Source organism: Pseudocercospora fijiensis (genome assembly GCF_000340215.1).
Source record: "Pseudocercospora fijiensis CIRAD86 unplaced genomic scaffold MYCFIscaffold_1, whole genome shotgun sequence".
NCBI classification, from domain to species: Eukaryota; Fungi; Ascomycota; class Dothideomycetes; order Mycosphaerellales; family Mycosphaerellaceae; genus Pseudocercospora; species Pseudocercospora fijiensis.
In genome coordinates this window covers 5,553,577-5,578,802 of record NW_006921532.1, presented here as the reverse complement: position 1 = coordinate 5,578,802, position 25,226 = coordinate 5,553,577, and the positions used below count along the sequence as shown (strand labels likewise).

The window sequence follows — 25,226 nt, the reverse complement described above, 5'->3', positions numbered from 1 at the left end:
TGGATAACCGGGTTTAGGTGGCGTTTTAATTTAGCGGCAGAAGATCCCGCTTCCGAAGAACCTAGTTAAGCTTAAGACTAAATAGTAGTAGCACGACTACGGCGTCCCCTCTGCCTCTTCGGTGGTCGAGCACTACTCTATACAGTAGGCTGATCTGAATCAGAATTACTAGAGTTACCTCTGCTAGGAGCCGCGCCTAACGATAGAGCGCCTATAAGCTAGATACTAGATTAGCGAACGGTATTAGTAAAGGCAGATCGACGCAGAGACTAGTCTAGATTCCGCCGCGCTTGTGCTATCTGTTCTAGACTGTTAGGTACAATAACTAACTCGGCTGCTACTACGCCTTATTCGCTATGTCCCTCGGTAGCGGCGGCGGCTTCTTCCTTCTTCTTCTAAGTAGCGTCCTGTTTAGCCTTCTTCTAAGCCTTCGCTGCCTCCTAGTCGGCGTATACCTTCTCGGCAATGCTAATTAAGATACCGAGCAACTCCTTAAGATCGTCTTAGTGCTGCTAGTCCTCTAGACTAGGCGTAGCCCTTATTAGCTTGTCTATATTGAAGCTAACGTGCTCGTCCTAAGCTTTATACGATCGAGCAAGTATATATACGTCCGATATAGACTATAGCAGTCTGTCTAGCATATACAAACTGCCTAGAATGCGGAATAACTAGTTCTTACGTAGATGCGTCGTATCGATTTTCTCCGAGCACTACTTCTTAATATATAGAAGCGCGTAGCTGGGCCTACTACTAGCGCCTAGTAGGTTAATTGGCTTAACGCGCTTAATTGGAGGCTTAGGAAGTTTGCCTATTAGGTTAGGGTTATAGAAATTGCAATAGTCCTTATCGGCGACTTTTCTAAGTAGATATAGATACTACGATAGATACTCTCCGTAGTGCTCGTTTATTACGACGCGATAGCAGCGGCCTATAGTATTAGCAACGGCAATAAGTAATAGATCCGTAAACACTTACCTAGGATCTTAAGGTAGTTATTAAAGGCGCCTATAAAGATCTTCGGGATCTTCTTACGGGCTTCTAGCTCTTTCGAGTTCCAATACTCGCCTGCTTTGCCTTTGCCCTTATTGCTAGTAGTAACTCTAGAGGGAGTATCGCTACTCGCATCTATCCCGGCTTTACTACGTATATCATCTTCTTAGTTAGAAGTACCGTTAACATCCTTACTAGGAAGCTCTTAGCGCAGTCTACTAGGTCTAGCGGTATAGCTACTACGACTACGACTGCGACCGCGACCGCGACCGCGACCGCGACTACGACCGCGACTACGACCTCGACCGCTACCGCTACGATCCGCGTACTCTAATAGAAGAATAGACAGTATGCTAGCGTCCGGAGGCATCAATTTGAACTAGTCTCTAGCATAATATAGAATAAAGATAAATGCTCGTAGACGATAGAAGTGTAGCTTATCGAAGAAGCCCTCCTTTGTAATTAATATATAGAGGCGGGCGATACGACCTAGGCGCTATTAAAGATCTCCGGGATCTCTAGTAATGTTAAATTTCTACTAGTATATATCGACAATATCTAGAACATCTAGTCCGATACTAGCAGCTATAGTCGCTGCTATACATCGAATATCGGAGTCTAGTTTGTAGTACTTATCGTATCGATCGTCCTAATCTAGCTTCGGTATATACGTAGTATAGAACGAGATAGTGCGAGTTACATTAACGCTAGGACCTAGACTATACTAGTATCGCTTCGTTAGGTCTAGGTTATCCTTAGTCTTATAGATCAACTAATTGCGGGCAATGTCGATAAAGTCGTTAATATAGCCTCGACTATCGATAAAAACTAGAGACTTCCGCATATTCTAAGGAGTAGCCGCTCTAGCTGTAACGCTTACTTCTTCGCTATCTTCCTCGGCAGCTAGGTATACGATAGCATTGTCAACAACGACATATAGCATATCGTAGTCGCCTAGGTGCTTATTTAGGATGAACTTGATAATATATATTACCTCTAGCCGATCGATACTACTACGGATAACCTTAGTCTCGAACGCACTATCTCCTTCCTTCCGCAGACTTATATACTTCTTAACGTACGCTATACATTCTTCATCTATTGTCGCGGAGGTAAGTAGGGTATTAGTGTCGATACGGAGATAGTCGCGTACCTAGTAGACTTAAGAGTACTCGTTCCGGAAACTAGAAGGCTCGCCCTATTTGTACACTAAGTAACACTTATCGAAGACGATAAGGCTAACCTTCTTGCGGACCTTTAGATCGTTTAGTAAGGCTAGGAACTAAGGAGAGGCTATCTGCTCTAGACTAAGAAGGATATACTAAATACGGCCTTTAAGGATATTGTTAAACATTCTAGGATCGATTTTCTTAGATTCTGCAGATATGTATATAGCATGAAGTAGGCCGTTTAACGAGCTAGCTATACGCTCTATAGCTGCCGCCTACTCTGCACCGAGACGATTGAGTAGTGTGCACTAGATTACGATCTTACTAGTTAATAGTGTATAGCCCTAGAATAGTAGACTCTTGCCCTCCCTAGTACGGGCGATAAACAGTACGTCGTTCTAGCTATAAATCAATGTATATAGCACTGCAACCTGTAGCAATGTCGGTACGTATCCTGCACTAGGATGCTTAAGGTCGAGGATCTTAGTTAGGCCCTTCTCGATAATCTCTCTCTAGAACTAGACAGTCTCTTTGAATTAGCCTACCTACTATACTAACTCTTAAATGCGAGCTATAGATTCTTAGGGCATCTTCTCGATTCTACGGCGGAAATGGCGCGGCAGTTCGGAGTATAGTTAAGGCAGCTAGGTAGGTAGTACACCGAAATTCGGGCGCGTACGAGATACGGCTACGCGGCCTAGCAATAGCGCCTAGTTTAGCTCTTGTCGTGCGAGTCTAGCGGCTTTCTAGCGCTCTTTCTTCTCGGCCTCGCGGCGTTAGCGCCTCTGCTTACTAGACTCGTTAGTAGGCATTCTAGACCTGCGTATACGCGTACGCACTCGATCTGTCGATATATATATATATGCGCTACTGCTGCTATATGTCGATAGGCTCGGCGAAATCGATAAAGTTAGCGAAATCGATAAAGTTAGCGAAATCGATAAAGTTAGCGAAATCGATAGAGTTAGCGGCGACAGCGAGGGCGGAACAAGGGCGGCTCGACTCTAGATACGGATATACGGACCGCTAGCGGAGCTTATACAACACTTAAACTTTGTACCTGCGTGCTACTATTTACGTATTACGCGCGAGAAGTAAAGTAAAGAGATGCGGATTGCTAGGCGTATTTGCCCTACTAGGCAGCTGCGAAGTGCATAACTAGAATATAGTTAAGAGGATACGCGGAGGTTCTAGAGGGCACTAGAATAGTGGACCTGCTACACTCTGCTGTCGCGTAGGTATAGCGTTTGTCTAGTCGTGAATCTAGTAGGGATAGACAAATAGGATAGCTATAACTAACAGTTCACGTTTCCCGCTTATAACTTTTACATTTCTTAAATGACGGTTTCATTACTATAGACAAACATTTTGTTTACTGAATTATCTAGAGCCTCGCTTATACATTTGTAAGCTGAAAGTGTGTAGTTGCTAAGCTATTCAGTCAATTTAGTGCTAGTTGGTATACCTGTAACCGCAACCAAGCCTAGATAGAACGGTTTGTCGTTAGGCGCTTCGCTAGAATAGGAGGAACGACGCTAAACCTAATTAGTTATAGTCCTTCACGTGCTTCCTCTTACATAATACACGAGTATTCTACGAAGCGCCTAAATGGGAGGTAGCAAAGGCCCTTCTTAGTATTTAGTAGCTAGCTTTATAGCATTCTTAATAGCGGCCTTGCAATCCACTAGGTTTAGTTATTCAACAAAGCGGCCGTACTTAATCTTGTTAAGCGGCTTAGTAAAGCTATCGGCTATCTAATTATATATACTAACCTATTAGACTATAATAGAACTATTAGCAATCTTCTCTCGGATATAGTAGACTCGAGCATCTATATGCTTCGTGCGGCTATTAATGCTAGTCGACTTAGTAATAGCAATAGCGGACTAATTGTCCTCGTAGAGCGTAACTAGAAGAATATAGCCCTTATAGCTAATTTCCTTTAATAAACGAGCTAAGGCAACTGCTTCCTTAGCCCCTATAGTAAGTTAGACATACTTAGCTTCAGTTAACGACAGTATAACAAGCGTCTAGCGACCGGACTTATATAATAGAGGTCCGCCTACAATAGTGAAGTAGAAGCTACCTATAGAGCGACGAGTAACTAGGTTATTAGCCTATAAGGCATTACAGTATCTAGCAAAGTTGAGCTTATCGTTCTATGTGCCTTAGAAGCGCATACTACGACTGAGGGTACTAACTAGGTACTTAATTAGCTAAAGGAGTGCGGTATAATACTCTTTAGTAGGGTTAGAGATAAATCGTAATAATAGGCCTATAGTATAGCAAGCATTAGGTCGTATAATTATAGCTAGCTAGAGGGCTTTACTAACACCCTCCTAATATTGAGTCTTAAAGGCGGCACTAGCTATATAGCCTTTAGGTGTACGCTAAATCGATGTCTTAACGTATCGAGGCGCTATTAGAGTAGCTAGACCGATACGGCTACGTATACTATATTTCTTACTAAGCCTATTTAGATAGGCATCCTAAACGATATAGATAGTGCGCTAGTTGCGGTTACGGATAATCCGCATGCCGAGATAGTAGTACAGGTTACTAAGTTCTCGTATATTAAATCGGTCCTTTAGCATCTAAGCAACGGCTTCTAGTGCTAATAGGCTGTAGGCGATAATAATTATATTATCGACGTAGATAACGATAATCGAGCCGCTAACAACGTGTTTAAATATATATACGTTAGTTATTATTAGTACAAAGTCTAGGCTCTTTAAGTACTTCCGAAGCTCTTTATACTATAGCATTAGTAACTGCTTTAGACTATATAGTACCTTTAGCAATAGGCAAACCATGCCCTTGCTACTACGGTCCTTAAAGCTATATAGCTGCTCGACGTAGATCTTATGCTTATCCCCGATAAGTACGTTAAGGAAGGCAGTTAGAATATCGTACTACTTAGCCTCTAGGTTATAGTATACAATTAGACCAAACAAGGCTCGAAGCGTGCAAGGCTTAGTAATAGCCGTATAGGTCTCATTATAATCCTGTCCCTTAACTTGTGTAAAGCTACGGACGACCTAACAAGCCTTAAAACGGCTTATATTGCTATTAGCGTCTCGCTTAATAGTAAAGACCTATCGGCTACGGACAACTTTCCTGCCTTCTAGCACCTCTAACCGAGATATATAAACCTATATATAGTTGTCGATTAGTAACTTGTATTTAGCCTTACAAGCTTCTTTCTACTATAGCTAGTATAGTAATTCCTTAGCGGCCTTGAAGCTCTTCGGAATTGGAATAGTATCGTTAGGCTTCTGTTTAGCAATATAGTAGGCGGCTATAAAGCCCTTTATATAGGCTATAGGCATGTTAGTAAGGGTGCGGCGCTCTTTGCGATAGAGAGCGCCTATATCGGCTAGATAACTATATAGCAGTTTACGAGCGCTCTTGTTGCTCTATGTCTTGCGTATAGAACGACTACTAACGCTGTCTAGTCGCTCAAATTTAGGCAGCTAGCTAGGCTCGCCCTTCTTAGCGTTTAGATTATATGCTAGCTCTTCCTCGGCTAACTAAAAGCTATCTTTATTACTTGAAGCTAGTAGTTAAATGTCTAGCAGGTCATCGTCGAGTAGCAACGGACTAGCGACCTTATTAGTCACCTCTATGTCCTAAGCAGGCTCGTCTAGAGGTTCTTCTTGCTAGGCTAGAAGCTGCTAGACTACACTAGCGGCTTCCTATAGCGACGGTGCCTCGTTGCTTATAGAATTAAACAGAGCCGGCATAATAGACTCGAGTGTAACAAACTCGTTTTCAGCTAGGTCGTTAGGATTAGCGTATAGATTCATGCCCTCTAGAAGCAACAGCTTATTAGCCGTCTCAATAAATTGGATATCCTTTAATAGAATAACCTTATACTAGTTAGGGAGGTAAATTATATATTTTCCTAAGTCTGCTAAGTCCTTAGTATAGCCGACTAGCTTGCTAACAAGGCCTCTACTATCTATCTTCTTTCTACGAGCAACTCCGTAATTATATATAACAGCAGTATAGCTATAGGCTCGAAGGTGTTAAAGGCGTAGCTGCTTCCGAGACTAATTAAGCTCCCTAGCTACAATAGTATAGGGGCTAAGACCTTCTAAGTTTCTAGGAGTAATATTAAGAACCTATATAGCAGTAGTAACTGCATATAGCTACAGGGCCTTTAGCAAATTAGCATAAAGCATTATCTTCCGAGCGGTCGTATATACGATATAATTGCTAACCTTAGCTAGACTATTCTAAGTAGAAGAATAAGGAGCTATAACCTGTAGTACAATGCCCTAATCACGAGCCTAGCTTAACAGCTAATTTCCGCTATACTTACCCCCTCTATCGAGGTAGTAGATCGGGATCGAATAGCTAGTTTGTATACGGACGTGTATACGGTAATCCTTAATTGCTACTACAGCCCCTAACTTTAGTAAGCTAGCATATTCGTATCGATAACCTAACTTAGCGTATATAAATAGTGTAAAATAGCGCTCCTATAATAGACTAGGATTGGTGATAGTAACTACATCTATACAAACAATGTAATAGATTGTAGATAGTCGTACGCGTAGCAGCCGATTGTATTCCTTATATAATATAGCTATTCGATAGGCAATGCAGTTGCGGAAGTCGTTCTTGTTGCTAGTGCTAGTAATAACAATCTAACCCTTAGCTTCTATTCGTAACAGCTTGCGATAATAGATATAGCTATATCGCAGATGCCACTCTTCTATCGTACCTATCGGTACCCCCTTCTTCGACAGAAGCGTAACAACCTAGCTATCCGGACTAGAGGTTGGTATATGCAGATAGGGGAGACTATTCTTTCGGTATGTTTAAGCAACAGTAACCTCCGAGCCGTTAACAACAGTAAACAGCACGCGCTTGTCGTTCCGATAGAAACAGCCCTTGTTAGCAAGCTTCTTAGTAGATAGGAGGTTAGCTGCTAGACCTAGTATATATAGCGTATTAGACAACTTTATGCTGCTTATACTACGCTTATTAACTACCTTAGTCTAAGCCATTCCGACTATCGTAGCGTGCTTCGTGTTGCTACCAAACCGGACAGGAATGCAACAGCCTTTATATTTAATAAGCAATAAAGGGTCGTTAACTATATATATGCTAGTACCTAAGTCGACAACCTAATTAGTAGTACGAGTGCTAGCAGTAAGAGCTATAGAAACCTAGTCGCTAACGGTAACTATAGTGCTTATAGTAAAGGCGTAGTTGTTATTTAGGTCTAATAACACCCCCGGGGTAGCATTAGCCGCATATAGCCCCTAAGCACTATTCTAACTAGATAGCGGCTACTGCTGTTGCTAAGCAGTTAGTCTACGCTGCTGCTATTGCTACTGCACCCCCTTTTTCTCAGCCTTCTGCTATTTACGACGCAGTCGGTCTTCTTCCTTTAGATAAGGATATTTAGTATAGCAGCGGTTAGAAGGGTGCGACCCCTAATAATAGGCGCACTTCTTACGGTTAGACTAATAACTATTCTAGTTGTTTCTACTACGACTACGACTATTGTTGCTATTTCCGCGGCTACTACGACCGCTATAGTTCGAGTTACCTTATTACTACCTTGCTGTTGTAGTTAGCGTTAAAGACCGAAGAAGCTACTATACTAGGCCTAGTTCAGTTAAGCCACATTCTTATTAAGCAACGCGCTAATAATGTTATTAAGGGTGCTATTATTAATAGTATATTCGGAGGCGCGTATCTGCTCTCGGCGCATCTATACGAAAGCCTCGTAGAATAGAGAGATCTACATAATAAATATGTAGATAGCCTAGTATTAGCTAATAGCTAATTTAGTATCCTTTAAGGCACTAAGCTTCTTCTTATAATTATTGCAGAACTTCTTAATGTCCTTGCTATTATACCGAAGGGTAATATATTCCTAGTAGAGCATGAATTTAGTAGACCTACCTTTACTAGTGTATTTCTTCTTAAGGAAGTCCTATACTTCCTAGGATATAGACAGACTAAGTAGTAATTATTAAATGTTACTAATACAATTAGCAAAGATCTAGGTACGTGCTGTTTAATCTTTAGAGTCCCATTTATTTTAGCGGTCTTTAAACTCTTTAGAAGTCTTACTAGATGCCTTAGTAAGGGGTCGCTAGCGGGTGCCTTATATATAGCGCTAGACCGATATACCTTTAAGGGCGCCTTTAGCGGCGTAGGCCTATGCTAGATAATTCTCCTTATTCTTTAGCTTAGGAATGTTGCTTATATAAGCGTTAGTAGTTGTAGGAGGAGCTATTACGGACAGCGACGGCTATATAGAAAGAGACTATAGACTTGTCTTAAGAGGCCGCCGATAGGCGCGCCTATATTATATTAGTATAGCGGATAGCCGACACTATTGTTAGGAACTAGTATAGCGGATAGCTAACACGGATAGTAACCGACTCGAGTCGGACTAGCACCTACTAGAATACTCGAGAGCGGCGAGGGTAGCGGCGACGATATTAGTATTAGCGCAATTTTTAGTAATAGGCGCTAGCTACGTAGTAGTCGGATTGACTATTAGAACACGTATAGAATGCGTTAGAAACGCAGGGGGCTCATAACCACTTGATGTAACTAATGTAATTAGGAAGAAGGACTAATCTATCTGGAAGTCCGAAGATGAAGTGTAGCAGTTGCAGCCTCAGGCATCAGGCACGTGATGGACCCTGACACCTGGACACACACTCCAAGTCATGACGGGGAGATTGTCGCCGGCTCGAGCATCTTTGCGTCTCCAGATGTTGACGGTTAAGCAGTCTTCGCTTTGAGATTGCCCGGGTGAGAGCAGGAAGCCGCGAAGGAGTTCGGTGTAGACTGTCTTTTCGCCGTTGCTGTATTGAATGCAGGAGGGACCGAACCAGGTGCCATTGATGACTTCCGAGCTTGCAGACTTTGTAACCGGAGGGCGGAATCGGAGTTCTCCTAGAGGGGGTTCGGCGTAAGGTATGTTGCCGAAGAACTGTACGTCAGAATTATTCGGCCAGATTGTGCCTTGGACAGCGAAGTTGTCTTTTTCAATCAACAGACTGTCATCTTTGTGATGCAGAGGTTTGCTTTGAGCAATTGACAATAGCGCCACGAACTGGTAACATGATCGGGGCTTCATGGTTCAACGCCAAGGCTGAAATCGTTGAAAGCTTGAGTTTTCCTTGGGACATTCGATGATACATGTATGCTGTACCATTTCAACTTTCCCCTCATTTGCAACCAGGGCATCTGTTCCCGGTGTAATGATATAGCGCAACCCGAAGTCATGCCAAAGTGTAGTATTAAGTAGCGGAGTAGGGTAAAGACTTTTCCAGATCAAAGGCTTGGCATTTGCCTATAAGGCGGTCAGTGGAGACCTGTTACTTTACTGCCATTAGTATCATCCGTTCATCCTAAAAAGCCTCTTCCCATAACCTCTCAGTGTCGTTCATCAGATGCTGCGTCTTGTGTCGAGAAATGAATTGATCCTTGAATGGGTAAAGCGCGTCAAGAAGATGCAAGGGTTGCCTAAAGCCTGCAATGTTGACGAGAATATCATGCGTGGGTGTATTATAGCGCCGACTGTGGTCAAAGCGGCAATCTGCATGGCAAGCACGTCGGCACTCTGGGTCTGGAAGATATGTATTTCAAACCCAAGCCGATGTTTATCGACATGAGAAAATTCATGTCAATCGAAAGTGTCGTCACTGATTCAATCTTTGCTGTCCATGCCTGCACTCGCAGTGCTCATTCGGCCTCTTTTAACGGCTTCCACCAATGGCGTATGGTTCTTGGCATCCAGCACCATCATGGTATGTTTCGAGAAGGAAGATCGCTTTGCCGGCTCATGAGATCAAAAACCAGTGAAGGGATTTCGAGCCCGGTGGCAGTCCAGCTTTTGCCGAGTGTGGCGGTTACGACCCTCCACCGCCATGGCCAGCGTGATGTCCAGCGCTACTTGCAAGCTCACCAATCGAACTAGCAAGATCCGTGACATTCCCTTTGCTTGCGCGGCGGGCAGCTTCTGCCATCGCCACGGCCGACAGCAAGATCTCCTCATAATTCGAGTCGCTCATGCGGCCAGCTTCAAAAGTGAGAAGATCGCCATTCATCTTCGCCAAGACTCTTCCCTTCTTCTTATTATCTTCCAGTTTCGCGCCACCTGTCTTCTTATCCTTGGACCAGTACCATTTCTCGTCCTGGTTCGGGCAAGTCGTGCTCCGGAACGCCCAACGGTTGTGTAAGATAGAGTGGGATATAGTCGTCTCCCGACCATTGATCGTCAATTCAATGTCTGAGCTCAGCATTGAATGAAACTTGATGTGTCCCATGGGTACGTTGGTGGATAGCCGCGTCACGGTTAGGAGCGGCTTTGTAGAAAGGAATGATGGCATATGAGCTGCTTCTCGAGTTATCAAGAACATCGCAAATCCAGATCGAGAGTCCCACACTTCGTCTTTGCCGAGTCGCACCGGTGGAATTGGACAGCTATCCTCGAAGGCCACCGACTGACTCTGGGTGAGGGCTTGAGGATTTGAATGCGGCGGCAGTGGGTCAGGTTCAATCATTGATGAGATTGTCGATACCTGTGAGTATGAGTGTGGACGCCCCGCTGATGTATCACATGTCGCCAGCGAGTTTGAGTCTTGAGGGGTTGTTTGTGAGAGTACTGAGTCTGAATGCGGACGTGCTGAAGCTCGTTGCTGCTGTGCACTGCTGAAATCAGGCGTGGGCTCAATTGGAGTCTTCGGTGGTCGGGGTGGCACGGGAGGCGCTTGCTCTGGTATGGGAGCTATTGACGAGTAAGTCGGAGGATGGAACGGAGGATGGGAATGCCAATGGTGTGCAGCGGGAGAATGCTGCTGCTGCTGATAGCTGTACGGATTATGTTGTGGCATTGGGGGCCGATAGCCATATGTTCCAAACTGCTGAGGCGGCGGCAGTGGTGGAGGCGGGAAGTGCGATTGCTGATGAAAGTGCTCGGGTACGGAGATGTATGTCGCGCTGTCGTGGAAGTACGGCATGCCATTTGCTCCGCTCTGGGCGCGAGGCCTGTTGTTGAAGTGGCCTTGCGACATTTGGGTGCAAGACACGGCCATGGTGCTTCCGTGCGGATCTGAAGTATCGGCCTCAATGCGTGCGCCTCATTCATTAACTGCGCTGAAGCTGTGTCGCTATTCTGCAATGCTGCCGATTACAAACAGCAGGCAGAAGTGGTGGTCGATGAGTGAAATGGGATAGTCTACCTCCATGCATTCTGCTATGACATCGTTCTGCAGGGCGGTGATTCCATCTCAGACGGCAGCGAAGGGTCAACTCAACCTCTTAGGCCTCAGATCCTGCAGATATAGGCATCCCGATTCTACGCCGGCATGAAGATCTCTCGACACAAGCCGGGCTGAGTAGGAAGACGGATCATCGAGCCCTCGGCCCTAGAACGTGAGGATTCGTTGCCGAGTGACGTGACTAAGCTTGAATACACGGTACCTTCAGCTGTTTCCTCTGACCACAAACTCCATTCATTTCGCAGATTCCATGAATGGCGTGAGATTCCGTCGGGATCCGATTGTCATTACTAACCAAACTTGAGCTCCCGTTCACACCTACAACAGCAGAGTATCAGTCTATATATTGGCAGATAGATTGCAGCGCCGCATCTGATTGGCTGAAAAGTCTCTTGGGCATCTGGCGCAGTAAGTCAACACGGTCTCAACCGTGTCCAATTAATGTCCGTCTAAGTTAACACCTCTCTTCAGGTGGTAGCGCGTCCGCTTTGCATCTTACACCACATTAATTGCGGAAGGTCTAGGGTTCGATCCCCTAGTTGTCCACGATCTTTTGCTCCTTCAGACCCTTTCAAGCCATCTCCAGTGTGCTTTGCTCAACTGGTTACCTGTTGCGGGCCGGATTGAAAATTATTCCTGAAGCCTGATCGTGAAGCTCAGGTAGGTGGCATTCCCTTTTTGCTGGCATTGACGAAGAGTTATTCGGGAGGCAAAAGACAGACTGCATAGCTCACACAGGAGTCGAGGACGCTGGCGGGTAGAGACTTCTCCACTGGGACGAGAGAGACTCAAGACGTGTGAGGAGGAGGTGAAGTCTGAGGTGTATCGAGAACGTGAACTTGAGGCTTGGTTGCAGACCACTTCACACACTTCTCAAGTGGCCGCGATCAGCACAACACGCATGGACATCATGGAATCCGCCAACACCCCCGCGCTACTTCTTCTGGATCTGCCGCCTTCAGCCCTCGCGGGCATCGATCTTCTCAGCTTCACAGTCACGCCTCGATTTCGCGGTGTGAAAGACCTTCCGCCGGGCTTCCACTTCGCTTTCGCGGGAACAAGTGCAGCATTTTCCGAGCGACACGGACTGTGGTTTCGCATCCCAGGCCGCACAGAGTCGAGAGAAACACCGCTGTTTGTGGCGAAATGGGATGCAAAGGAGGAAACGCTGATAGCCGAGTCCGATGACGCTGAGAAGTTGCGATGGCGAGCGAATGTGGGTAGCATCTGGAGGGAAGGACTGACTCCATACCGACAAACGAGCACTGCAGCATCGCAAGACGAAGCAGAGGAAGAAGTCGTTGACTGGCCAATTTTGACGTCTTCTATCACTGCAGCACTTCTCAACCGGATCACTGGTGGCGACTCGACACGATGGCGCTTGTCATCGGCCAGCTCGGCAAGACGAGATATCGAAGACATTCCTGGGCTTAACGAAGACGACAAGAAAGAATTACAGGCAGATCGAGAGCTTTACTTCTTACCCATTGACTTGAAGCAGACGTGGCGAGAGGGCGCAACCGGGCGAGAGCGTACAGAAGCAGCGCAAGACCGAACATGGGCGTTAAATCACGTCGTCGAGCAGCACTGCACGGATGGCGACATGAGCGAGGTCATCGGAGAGATGCAGTTCTGCTTTCTAATGCTTCTGACACTCAGCAACTTCTCATGCCTCGAGCAGTGGAAGCGCATCTTGTCTCTGATATTTACGTGCAAGAGCGCGGTCCAGACAAGCCCAGACTTCTTCATCAAAGCCATTGCGGCACTACGTCTGCAACTACAGCACTGCAAGGACGCCGAGGGAGAACTCATAGATCTCGCCGACGAAGGCGGCTCCTTGCTCAAGCAACTACTTGTCAGGTTCCGGAAAGGTCTCGAAGGGTTGACAGGTACCGGAGTGCAAGATGTAGTTGACGAGCTCGATGATGTTGAGGAGTATCTCCGCCAAGATCATGGTTGGCAGTTCGGTGGTAACTATGCTCGTTCGGGAGTGCTAGAACTTGAAGACGGCGAGCAAGTGCAAATGGAAAGCACGGCTTATGATGAAGATGACGAGACTGGCGAATTTGCACCCCAGATTGTTGATCTGACACCTCAGCAGGCTCGAATGCTCGGTGTTACTGCGCAAGACACACGAGATTTAGGCCTGAGTCTGAAGCAGACGAGCTTGGCTGAGAAAGTGGCACAGGTGGTGGAAAGTAGCGAGAGCGACGAAGAGGGTGAAGAAGAGGCAGAAATATCAGGCCACTCGTTCAAAGTGCAAGAAGTTGGCGATGAGGAAGATATGCAAGATGTCGACGAGATGGATGCTCGCTACTGAGAGATGTTCCTACAGACGGCGTATCACTCAGTGAGTAGCACTAGGCTTCTTCGAGGTGAGATGGACGGCATACAGGCCGAACATAGAGGGGTGAATGCTGGGATCAAATGGTGGTCGTTGGAAGAAGTGAAGGAGAGCTCGGGGAGTGGATTATGTTACCACCCCCGAAAGAACACCGGTTTTTGCCGGTCTGATAGCAGGGATCATCGATACGGAAAAAGGGCCAAGGCCAGGGCAAGGCAATCGAAGTTCACAAAGGCTAAAGCGGCCGCGACTCGTGCCTGTACTGTACGAATAATGTGCTCAGGCGGACGGGGAATTGGCCTGCCCAAGTATCGCGGCCGCGGTGCTCTCGACTCTCCTGCAGAATCTCGCATATGCAAGACAACCAAATGCACAAAGCGGCAGATGTGACCAATGAGCCGTCGAATGGCAGACGCGCCTTCTGCAGCATTTCTAGAAGCACTCTAGACCGAGAGCTCGTCATCGATCGCCCAACCGGTTCGGCCTCCATCTTGCACCTTTTATCGCACCCAACCGGCTTATTACCTTATGCAACACCTAAGTTATTTTCCTTCGCCGCGTGCGCGCGCCGCGCCGGGGTTTACGCTGGAAGGGAACCGGTGGTAGGCTTAACTTGTAATCATGACTTCAACACTCGCATTGCTGCCCACCACAATGCGGTGAGCATCTCTGTTGACCTTGACTACTGTCTCGCTCGCTTCGAAGATTGTCTCGTTTCCCTGCCTACCCACTTCTCCCGAGGACCACTCCAACTCTCCTCCCAACAACATGGCCGCCAAAGTCCCCCTCTCCAGCGTGCTGCCGCCGCTGATCTTCGGAACCGCGACGTTCAACTACCAATACAACAAAGACCCATATGAATTGGACACGGCCGGCCTGGTCAAGATGGCCCTCGAATGCGGCATCAAAGCCTTTGACACTTCGCCTTACTATGGCCCTTCAGAAGACATTCTTGGCGACGCTCTCGACACAGACTTCATCCGAAATAACTTCCCCCGAAACGACTTCTTCTTGATCACGAAATGCGGTCGCATCGCATCAGACGAATTCGACTATTCGAAAGAGTGGATATATCAAAGCGTGCAGCGAAGTCTGCAACGATTGAAGACCAAGTATTTGGATGTGGTGTACTGTCACGATGTGGAGTTTGTGTCTGAAGATGAAGTTATGGAAGCGATCCACGAATTACGAAGAATACGAGATACAGAAGGCACGGTGAAGTACATTGGCATATCAGGATACCCACTGGACGCGTTGTGCTCGATCGCGCGACGGGTGTTGCGAGAGACCGGCGAGCCATTGGATGCAGTCATGTCATACGCAAACTTCACGATACAAAACCAGCTGCTGGCGACAAAAGGAATTCATCAGCTCCGTGAGGCGGGTGTAGATGTTGTGCCGAACGCTTCTCCGCTTGGAATGGGTCTGCTTCGACGAGAAGGTGTACCAATCGGCAGCATGGGCAACTGGCATCCTGCCAGCAATGAATTGCGAGCCGCAGTCAAGCGCGCTAGCGACTTCTGCGACAGACACGACGAGAAGCTCGAAGTCATTGCGATCCGATATGCACTGGAGAATTGGCTGAAGATTGGTGCTTCGGTGGGGTCGCGAGGCGATCCCGCATCTGGAGTGCCCTGGCAGCCTGAGGAGAACGAACGATTCCGCGGTGCGCGATTGGGCGTGAGTGTGATGGGTGTGAGCAAAGAAAGCGAATTGCACAAGACTATGTGCGTTTGGCGATCAATCCTGGACGGACTAGATGGAGGCGCCGAGACGGCACGCCTCGCTGGACGATGGAAGCGCGACCACGAATGGAGCTTGAATCGACAGAAAGCAGTGGCAATCCTGGCAGACGGTATCCAAGAACATCTTGACGCCTATCTCGACTACACTTGGGAGTCTCCTGGGCCAGGGTTTGTGAATAGACGTGCGAAAAAGCAGGGCACATATCTCGAGCCCGGTGCGAATGCGCCCGCGAATTCGCCGTGGACGCCTGCGCAAAGCCCGCAACCCGATGAGTTACCCGGTCCTCCAGGGGACACACAGCGCTTGGCTCTGCGATAGAGAAGACAGAGAGGTGACGGGTGGAGGTGGACAGGCTGAACATGTATGCATGCAAGAAAGCGAAGATGGGGCGGCAATGTGCGATTCGTGTAGAGGGCGGTCGGGCTGGGGGAGGGCCTGTGCCATGTAGCGTGTCTTCGCATGTTTGAGCGAGAGAGACGGAGCTATTCTCATCGTTATTATAGAGGATGAAACGACTATGATGAGCTCGCTGTGGGCAATAATAGGAATGACGATTTCTCACGCAATCATCAAAGGATTTCCACCAGATGCACGATCAGATGAGATGATCGGCGCGCGTGTGCGTGTGCGTGCTCCTCCGTGCGGACTGCGGGCCCCGACCAGGAACAAGCAGCGAAGAGTGAGTTCTGCCGAGAGTGGAGCTTGCTTGCTTGCATTGCTTGGTCTTGGTTTTCCGCTTGGCTTGGTGGTGATGCACCTCCTCATGCCTTGGTCTAGCCGTGCCGTACGCGCCGGCTTATGCTCCACGCCAGCACTCATCACTTTGCGCCGCCCAAACTGGAGGCTTATGCTCTGGCAGTGACACCATCTCATCACCACCCAACATCAAGGCGATGGACAGCGCTGGCGGAGTGCTGCTGTTTGCTCCTCGTCAAGCCTTATCGCAAGCTTGAAGGCTGATCTGCTACCCACTGCCGCTCGGTCCCCCTTCAATCTCCTCCGTGCACACTGTGACCGTTTGCTGGTCTTCTCACAAGCACGAGCACGAGCACGAGCACAGGGAAGGGCAAACAGCTGCCTTACGATTTGACGACGTTATATGATCACTCCGCCCGTAGCTCAATGCTACCGCGAATAGCGCGCCGTTGGGCACAGTAGCGAGCATCACGCCCATATCACCTCCACTGGCTGAGAGAGACGCCGGATTGGCACGGCAACATGGGGAACAGCTCTTCGAAAGACGAGCGGAAGTCGTCGCGGCCCAGTAGCATCAGGAATGCAAGCGGTGCTGCGCAACAGCCTACACCAAGCCAAGCTTCTCCAACCTCACAACATCAGCCCACCCCTGGCGAACGACTTGCCGGACGCATATACGGCGCCAGGAATAATGGCAATGCGAGCGCGAGAGCGAGTCGGAATGATCTGTCGTTTCTGCATATTGGCCGAGCGCGGGATAGAGATGATGAGGCTGCCCAGCCCGAACGGCCGCGGGAGACGAAACAGGAACGTGAGGCGCGGAGGGCGGAAAGAGAACGACAGGCGAGGCTGAAAGAGAGAGAGCGAAGTATGCGGGAAGAGCATGTGGATGGAGGATATCTCGTGACAGTGGGCGTCTATACTGGGCCAGAGGATTTCAGCAAACCTTTGGTCAGGCAGTTCCAGATCGAGCGCAGGCTGGCTCCGTTCTGGAAAGGCCTCAACGATCATGACGAAAGCTGGACGGAAGCACAACTCTTTGCGGCTGCGAGAGGATTGCCCATACCTGCTGCAGATGAAGTGCCTCCAGAGATGGCCCGGACGGAATCTCAGGCTTCCTTCAACGCCCGCGCATCTGATGCTAATATCAACAGCTTGACAGTACCCATTGGTGCAAGGTCACAGTCATACCAATCTGAGACGTCGGGCCTGCTCTCAGCATCACATCCTGCATTCAGCACCAGCTCCGGCCCTTCGTCACCAACGAGTCCGACCTCCACCGGTTCGCAGCTTTTTCGGGGAAGGGCGAAGACTCTGGCTTCCCTAGCCACCGGCAACAAGAGTCAGTCGCCAGATCTCACGCCGCAGGAAATACGACTACCAAACGACCCATACATCAATGGCCAGCCGCTGGAAGCTTATCTCTACAAGGATGCCTCCGAATGTCCTATCTGCTTTATGTACTACCCGCCATTTCTGAACAGAACCCGGTGTTGTGACCAACCCATATGCTCAGAATGCTTTGTCCAAATAAAGAGGCCCGATCCACACCCGCCAGAGCATGAGCAACCAGGACAACAACGACCGCCGGAGGAAGAAGCTGAGATGCTTGTGTCAGAAGTGGCCGCATGTCCGTTTTGCGTCACACCTGAATTTGGCGTGACATACGATCCTCCATCCTTCCGACGTGGCCTCGCATATGCGCATCAAAATCTACCGAACAACCCGACCTCTCCAATGTCATCATCTACGTCTCTTTCCCCTGGACCTACCAGACGGCGAGCCACATCTCTCTCAACGAAGGACCCGAAAGTCATCACGACTGACATGGTGAGACCTGATTGGGCCAAGAAGCTGGCTGATGCACGCGCACACGCGCTGAGGAGGTCTGCTGCTGCGACCGCGTTACACAATGCTGCCTACGTTCTTGGGAATCAAGGTGATGGTCAGTTCCGCACCGGGTTTGGGATTGGCAGACGACGTAGGACGTTGTTTGTCGAGACTCCAAATGCCAGTGATAGTGCCACACCTCAGGAAGGCGATGGTAGCAGCAGAGATCTTGTGGGAGGTCGCGGAAGCTCGCGACGAGGGCGTGTCGAAGACCTCGAGGAACTCATGATGATGGAGGCCATTCGACTCAGTCTGGCAGCTGAAGAAGAGCGCACGCGCAAGGCAGAGAAGGAAGCGGCAAAGGACGCGAAGAAGAAGGCAAAAGATGCGAGGAAAGAAGAGAAGAAGCAGGAAAAGCTTGCCAAGAAGAATGCAGGCGGCTCTCTCTACCACGTGGGCACAAATGATAGCACAAGCACGTGGGCCAGTACGAGCATGGCGCGGTCGACCAGTAATCTTGGCGCCCAGCCGCCGATACCAGAGGAATATCTTCAAGGAAAGGGCAAGCAGCCGGTGCAGGACTTCGCAGGATTCAACCCGCTGAGCGAGCCGACCTCGACACTGAACAGATCAGCCAGTCCAGGACACGCCCCTCACCCATCGACATCGTCAGCAGACGCGCAGCGGCATCTCGAAGCATCTCGAGCAAATCTGGGAGGTGCTCCCATACTGGCCCCCTACCGGACAGTACATCTGCGTGAGACCTCCAATGTGTCATCTGCGGCATCGTCCTTCGTTGACTCAGCTCCATCGAGTCTCAGAGGCGGCGATTTGAGCGTGCCTTCCGGGGCTGCTAGTGGCATAGACGTGACAGCAGGCGCACCGCAAATCGACGGCAGCCGATCTGGCACACCCCTGGGCGCCCACACAGGAGAATCCATGTTCAACTTCCGCTCCTTAGCAGCAATGGTCGACGAGGACAAAGCTGGAGCCGACACATCACAACACATCGAACACGCCCCCTCAAAAGCCGAAGAAGACGTGAAAGAACCTTCTCCCACGGGATCCCCTGTCGCTTTACCCGTGCACATCGATGGCAATCGTTCGAGAGGCGACAGTGGAGAATCTAGTAGTTCCGCCCCTCCGCCTGTATATGTTGAGCCCGCTTCTCCCGCGTATGGGGATGAAATTACGCCGGTCCCGACCCGTACGCACCACCAGCATGATTCGGATTTCAAGGAACATCATAGCGTGAAGATTTTGCATCATCATCATGGCGATCGGAGGGAGACTGAGTTGAGATGAAGGAAGGTTCTTTTCATGACTACAGCATCGGCGTACCAAAGGGAAGGCGAGCGAATCGGTTCATTCTTTCACACCTTGTAGTTTCTTTACTAGACCCGGCATGGCATGGGCAAAGAGGAGTCCATTTTCACGCATGGCTGAGTGAGATGAGTAACGAGAGAAAGAGGGGAGGGGGAGAGGGAGGAGCAGAAGAGATGGGAGATGGGAGAGAGAGAGAGATTGTAGGTATGCAATGCAGAGAAAGTATCAGTATCAGCTTTTGAACATCAATTCCCGTTCGTTGGAACAATTTGGCACGTCTTCGTCCTCGCAGATATGCGATCTTTGGTTTTTTTTTTGCATTCCTTGTGGGCCAGCTAGGCTGTTATGCTCTGCTGCCTCAGCCTTTATGAAGAGTTTCTAATTTTTTTTTTCTTTTTTACATGGTTGGTTGAAATGTAATTTTCGAGAAACCCTATATAATAGCATCATATCGCGCGCGACAATCGTGACTCGTGAGACTATTATTATTATTAAGAAAAAAAATGAAAACTTTTGCGACTCGAGACATAATAATGTCTGAGAGAGAAATGAAAAGAGTTCTGTAAACCTTATCTAGCCCTAACCCTAACCTCTAGACGTAGACGTAGACGTAGACGTAGACGTAGACGTATAGCTGTGAATCGTATTAAAATCGTCAAGAGTAGGCAAAAGCAAGGTCAAAGTCAAAACAAGAAGAGACAATGAAGAAAGTGTTCCACGCTGGTGTCTCTCAAGATTGGAATTTTTGAACTCTCTGTAGCGCGACCTTACCGCCGTACACACATCGACGATCTCTTCCTTCCTCCTTCCTTCTTTTGATCTGCGCTAGTCCATTAATCCCCCTCTGTCCTGCCCTGTCCTATGCAAGAAAACCCCAGCACTCGCTCGTCCGCACCGGAAATTTTTCCCATCCCAGTTACATCCACACAGAAGGAAGAATTGCGCCTCGCTCGCTTGACCCATATAACTAAACTCCTCGCTACGTCCTCCATGCATGACTGGAACTCTTATCATCTGTTTGTTCGTATCTTCGCACCGTGTTTGGGCCGAGTAAGTTACAATTGTGTGTATTCGTATCGATTGGGTTCTTATAAATCACATGTCCAGAAAAAGTCCGATTGCTCAATGTCGGTATCGGTATCGCTGAGTCTCGACCCATATCAAATGCTGCGCTGTCGTCTAATATGCCTTGGGCTGAGAGGCGGGGATGGCCGGATTGGAAGTCGCGGGAGGAGGATTGTGTGCCAAACTGCGATTCAGAGTACCAGGATTAAAGGGATGGCGCCGATTCGGCGCTTGGAGGGTGAATTTACTCCGTGAGGCATTCGTAAAGGTATATGCAGCCGAAGACAAGGAAAGCGCCGGCGCCGCCGATGGTGACTGAGAGAAGGGATTGTTAGCCTGAGTTTGAACATGAAAGACGAGACTATGCTTACCAACACGCATCGACACCCGGCCCGCGAGCGCTCTGCCTCCGATGACTGCCAGTCCAGTACAGCATGCGTGACCGAGAATTGCACCAAGCGTCACCAGCCAGTAATCTTGACCAGCTGCCATTGCAATCGTGGCGATCTGACTTCTATCACCCCATTCTCCAAGGAAAGTCATGATGAATGTCTGCACCCACGCTGGGCTTAGGACCAGACTGAGCAGATTCGTGAGTCCTGATAGCCCGCCTTGTCTCTTGGGTGGACTTGGCGACCTGCTGAGCGGCGGCGAAAGCTCACCTTTTCTTCCTCGTCCTGATTCGAGCTCATATGCAGACATGGAGCCCTTAGATTTGCGCCGCATGGTGTGCTCCTTCTCTTCGAGCTCGGCTTCCACCTCGCGCATTTCCTCACCAATGCCGGCGTCCTTATCCATTGCCAAACCTTCTCGCATACTCTTCGCGCCGAAGACGAAAAACAAGATCGCAGCGGCAAGCGTGGTGAGCTTCTTGGGGAGAATTGTCGGGAATGCGTGACCAAGAATGGCTGATAGGACGGTCATGGCGATCAGAGCAGATATGGCGGCAGAGAAGACCAATAGTCGGGCATGTCGCATGGCCATGAGAGCTGCGACCAAGAAGGTCTTGTCGCCGATCTCAGAAAATATGATCATGGTGAAGGAGAGGACGAATGAGTGGAACCACTCGTGCCATTCCATTTCTTCGACAGGTTTCGAAGCGACGGGTGTAGATGACTTCGACTTTGGCGGTCTTGGATTCGTCTTGCCTTCAGTGTCCGGCATGGTGTCGACAAGCCACTTATCCCTGCCTGCTTCCGGGTTGACTGGTGGACCGAAATCATCCTTCGCCGTCTTGGGCTCGGGATGCGGGATGTTGTGCGGCTTATCTGGCAGATCTGTGGGCTTCTCCAACAAGTAGCCAGCCTCGCCATACCCGCTTGCCTTCTTCGTTGCCGTCTCTCCGGTGGTTGAATGCTTACCATCCTGAATCGGCGACTGCTTGCTCACTGTTGGTGAAGCGCCATCTTTCGATCCCGCAATATGCTTCTCTTCGCTATGCGGCAAGGGAGGAGCCTTCTTTGGTTCCTGTGGCGTCTTCTCTTTACTCGATCCCTCTTTCTCTTTCCGTGCCTTCTCCTTCTCGCTGATACCGCCCTCTGTGCCCGTAGTGCCCTTCTTCGGCGGTGTCCTTGTATCGTCGTTCATGACGCCGTCATTTCTCTCGGGAATTTCCTGCGAGCCAAACCTCTCCAATGATGTTGGAACTGCTTTGGGGGCTGAGTCGGCAGCATTTTCCTTCTTCGTTCGACCATCCTCAGCAGGTCTGTCTACGAAGGGGCCAGCATGCGGTTTGCCGTCCAAGCCATCTACAGGCGCATCTTCGGTGCCCACGTATTTTCTTGTGCTCGTTGGCTTTGTTGCCGCATTCGCCGCAGCTTCATCCAATGCCGCGCCGTCGGTTGTCGGCGTGGGCTTCGACGCGTGATTTAGAGCCAATATGTCATCATTGCTGAGAACCTCTGTCCCGTCTGCTCGTCTGGGCGGGTTGGCGGAGGTGACCAGGGACGGGGCGAGAAGCAGGAGCAGCGGTGATGCCTTTCGTAACCTCATGGTTGGGTGATGTGTCAAAATAGCAGGAATCGAGAATGGAATGGCCCAAGTCGGGCGCGACGGCGAGAAAGGGAGGTCGGCGGCGTGCTGGTTGCACGTCTCGCTGACGTACTCAGCAATGGTGGTGGAAGGGAGGGAGAAGCAGAAAGGAAAGGAGATTGAACGGCTTCGGCTTCACGCAGCTCACTTAGCGCGTTGGGCAGGCGTTGGCCTCAGGCTCAGGCCTTCTGGGGTGGTGGCGAGGCTGGCGTTCGGAAAACGGCTCCCTTCCCGAATCCCGAATGCCAATGAATGCGCAGAGCAAAGCTTGGCGCCGGGGGCCGGGGGCCGGGGGCCTGGGGCATCAGGCCAGGGCGCCGTCTCCTGGCAAGGGAGCACAAGCGGGTAGTCTGTATTCTGCTAACAGATCTGTTTAAGCGAGGTGGGGCCATTACGTCTTTCCCGCCAAGACCCTGTTTTTCTATATTATCTCGGCTAATTACTAGGCCTCGCGTATAGCGCGTTCTCTACTAATAATATTGCTAATAATACTATTAATTATAAAGTTAGTTATAAAGCTAAAGTTAACGTATAGTATAGCCGTTATATTATATTCTAAGGTGTTGCTACCTCTAGTATTGCTACCTCTATATACTACGCCTACTATTCTTACTCTTCTCGCTGTCTCTTACTTATATACTTACTACTATTACTATATAGTAACTAATATAGTACTATCCTCTCGAGCGCGTATATATAGATATTATAGCGTAGACCTATTGCCCTATTAAACTCGATAACCTATAGATCGAGTGCTTAATACTAAGAGCGGCCTAGGCTATAATATAAGCCTACTAGAAGACTTATTAGAAACAGCGAGTCGCTTAGTATTAGTATTAGTATAGTCGCCGTTATATCTCGAATACAAGGTAGTATCGCATAGATAACGTATCTACGAGGCGTATATTATAGATCTCGTATTATAGTAGTCGCTTCTTCGTTAGACTACTCGCTTACTACCGCTATCGAGTTATTATCTATTCTAGCTCTTACTAAGAGGCTGTCTATATTGTCCTTATCTACTATATCGATATCTTCCATCTCTTCTACGTATATCTCGAAGATTGTCTCTAGTATATAGGTAGTCTCGTCTAGCTACTATAGTAGCGGCGGTTATTATTATTATTATAGTAGGAAGTCGTTATAACTCGTTAATAGATAGAAGGGAAGATATACGCGTTATCTCGGCGGTATAATTAGACGATAACTAGTTTATAAAGGAGCGATATTATAGCGCTAATAGGCGCGTTCTTGCCTCGTCCGACTTCTTATAGAAGTTAACCTTAACGTTCTTAAGAAGCGAGTATAGCTAAAGATAGTTAGTCCGCTTAAGAGCACCTATATTATCGTTATTACGCCGAGAAGGAAGGAATACCTCGTCGTCGTCCTTAATAGCTAGTATAATCGCCTATTACTATTTATAGTAGACGCTAGTCGCTTTAAGGCTACCTGCCTCTTTAAAGCGCCGTACGTAGGTCTTAGTAATACCCTTACTAATAGGGTTGTCTTTAAACTTAGCATCAATCTAGATATACTAGCAAGGTAGATAATAAGTCGCCTAGAAATAATATATATACTCTACTAGTAGGTCGTAGATCTTGTAACGCTTAAATCGGCTCTATTATAGTATACTAAGTTTAACGTAAGCTAAAGCCTTCGAGTATTGCTTAGCTAGAAGGACCTAGACTAAATATAGCAATTGCTAGAAGACTTCTATACTACTAATAGTACGTCGGAAGAGAGGCAGTTACTAGCTCCTATTAGCCGCCTTAATAGCTCTATTATGCTACTTTCTATTAGTCTTAATTGCGTAGACAATAATACTAGATAGCGAGAAGTTAGCCTTAGCTACCTTCTTAACTTTAGCCTTGTATTCCGAGTGCTAGCCTTTAACGGGCCTAGTAGTGCGGTTCTATACGAAGGTTAGTAACTAGCATACCTATATAGGAAGAACGGCTAGTTTTACCTATATAAGCAAAGGATTGTCCCGCCTTACGTAAGTATACTATATGCTAGCGTACTAGAAGCCCTATTCCTTCCTTAAATAGCTAGCTAGAGGGTCGTTATTGCCTCCTAGTAAAGCCCTTTCGGTATTAGCAAGCGCTTAAGTATACTCTTTATTATTCTTAACGTTATAAAGTGCCCTTAGCAAGCACCTATAGACCTTCTTATATAGTGAGTTTAGTAGAAACTTCTTCCGAATAATCTCTAGCTAATAGCGCTAACAAAGGCGTAGTTAAACGTCTGGAAATATAGTCTTAATGCCTAACTGCTTACTTACTAAGTCGTTAGTAACTGTCTATTATAATAACTAGCTATTAACCTCGCTATAACTAGCCTAGTAAGCTAGGTGTTAAAGACTAGTAGTATATATAACTCTATGCTTGCTTTCTAAGGCTATATAAGCTATAGGTCGCTATTTTAGATAGTCGTTAGGTACTATTAGATTGCAGAGATAGAAGCTAGTCTTATAGGTATCGTATATATCGTCTATAAGCATAATACGACTATATTTCCGAAGCAATTTAATACTAGCGGGCTCGGCAAATACAAAGCCTCTTCGGAGGCCGTTAGGAGTTATTATTCCGAAGCTATAGAAGTGTAGACCTAGCTTAGTAGCCTTGTTATAAGCAGCTTCTAACTAGACTAGAATATTGCCTCTTGTTTGCTATATAACTTGTCTCTTATTACGATTATAGTATAGCGAAGAATGACCGAGATTATAGGCGTCTTAGTACGCGTTTTAGCTACTAAATAGTCGCCTACTTC

At 48.0% G+C, this 25,226-nt stretch overlaps 5 protein-coding genes across 5 annotated transcripts in view; 3 read left to right on the top strand and 2 right to left on the bottom strand.

The window, feature by feature from the left end:
* Nucleotides 1-9,273, bottom strand: part of MYCFIDRAFT_43987 (acetylcholinesterase/Butyrylcholinesterase) — a gene marked incomplete at both ends in the record, with an annotated part of 16,649 nt that extends 7,376 nt beyond the window's left edge. The window contains one exon of the mRNA XM_007921777.1: nt 8,866-9,273. Within this exon, the coding sequence (XP_007919968.1) occupies nt 8,866-9,273 (408 nt within the window). The remainder of the gene's footprint in view (nt 1-8,865) is intronic.
* A 3,056-nt stretch (nt 9,274-12,329) lies between these two features.
* On the top strand, nt 12,330-13,739 carry MYCFIDRAFT_185145 (uncharacterized protein; the record flags this gene model as incomplete). The annotated part of the gene is made up of 2 exons (XM_007923300.1): nt 12,330-13,569; nt 13,678-13,739. The coding sequence occupies 2 exons, from the start codon at nt 12,330-12,332 to the stop codon at nt 13,737-13,739; spliced, it is 1,302 nt and encodes a 433-aa protein (XP_007921491.1).
* Nucleotides 13,740-14,276: 537 nt separating this feature from the next.
* Nucleotides 14,277-16,055, top strand: MYCFIDRAFT_209817 (uncharacterized protein). The gene has a single exon (XM_007923299.1). The coding sequence runs from the start codon at nt 14,532-14,534 to the stop codon at nt 15,825-15,827; it is 1,296 nt and encodes a 431-aa protein (XP_007921490.1). The 5' UTR covers nt 14,277-14,531; the 3' UTR covers nt 15,828-16,055.
* Nucleotides 16,056-16,305: 250 nt separating this feature from the next.
* MYCFIDRAFT_88910 (uncharacterized protein) lies at nt 16,306-19,605 on the top strand. The gene has a single exon (XM_007923298.1). The coding sequence runs from the start codon at nt 16,728-16,730 to the stop codon at nt 19,338-19,340; it is 2,613 nt and encodes an 870-aa protein (XP_007921489.1). The 5' UTR covers nt 16,306-16,727; the 3' UTR covers nt 19,341-19,605.
* A 485-nt stretch (nt 19,606-20,090) lies between these two features.
* Nucleotides 20,091-22,540, bottom strand: MYCFIDRAFT_201553 (uncharacterized protein). Its single transcript, XM_007923297.1, has 3 exons — nt 21,633-22,540; nt 20,798-21,542; nt 20,091-20,741 (listed from the first exon to the last, which is right to left on the bottom strand). Exons 1-3 carry the CDS (start codon nt 22,416-22,418, stop codon nt 20,671-20,673), a joined length of 1,602 nt encoding a protein of 533 aa, XP_007921488.1. The 5' UTR covers nt 22,419-22,540; the 3' UTR covers nt 20,091-20,670.
* Nucleotides 22,541-25,226: the final 2,686 nt, after the last annotated feature.

Bases quoted from the DNA above. Each gene is read 5' to 3' on its own strand.
- MYCFIDRAFT_209817 (XM_007923299.1), top strand. From the start codon at position 14,532: ATGGCCGCCAAAGTCCCCCTCTCCAGCGTGCTGCCGCCGCTGATCTTC.
- MYCFIDRAFT_88910 (XM_007923298.1), top strand. From the start codon at position 16,728: ATGGGGAACAGCTCTTCGAAAGACGAGCGGAAGTCGTCGCGGCCCAGT.
- MYCFIDRAFT_201553 (XM_007923297.1), bottom strand. From the start codon at position 22,418: ATGAGGTTACGAAAGGCATCACCGCTGCTCCTGCTTCTCGCCCCGTCC. The intron at 21,543-21,632 runs GTCAACCCGGAA...CCAAAGTCGAAG, and splicing joins AGGATGATTTCGGTCCACCA to TCATCTACACCCGTCGCTTC. The intron at 20,742-20,797 runs GTAAGCATAGTC...CCCTTCTCTCAG, and splicing joins CCGGGTGTCGATGCGTGTTG to TCACCATCGGCGGCGCCGGC.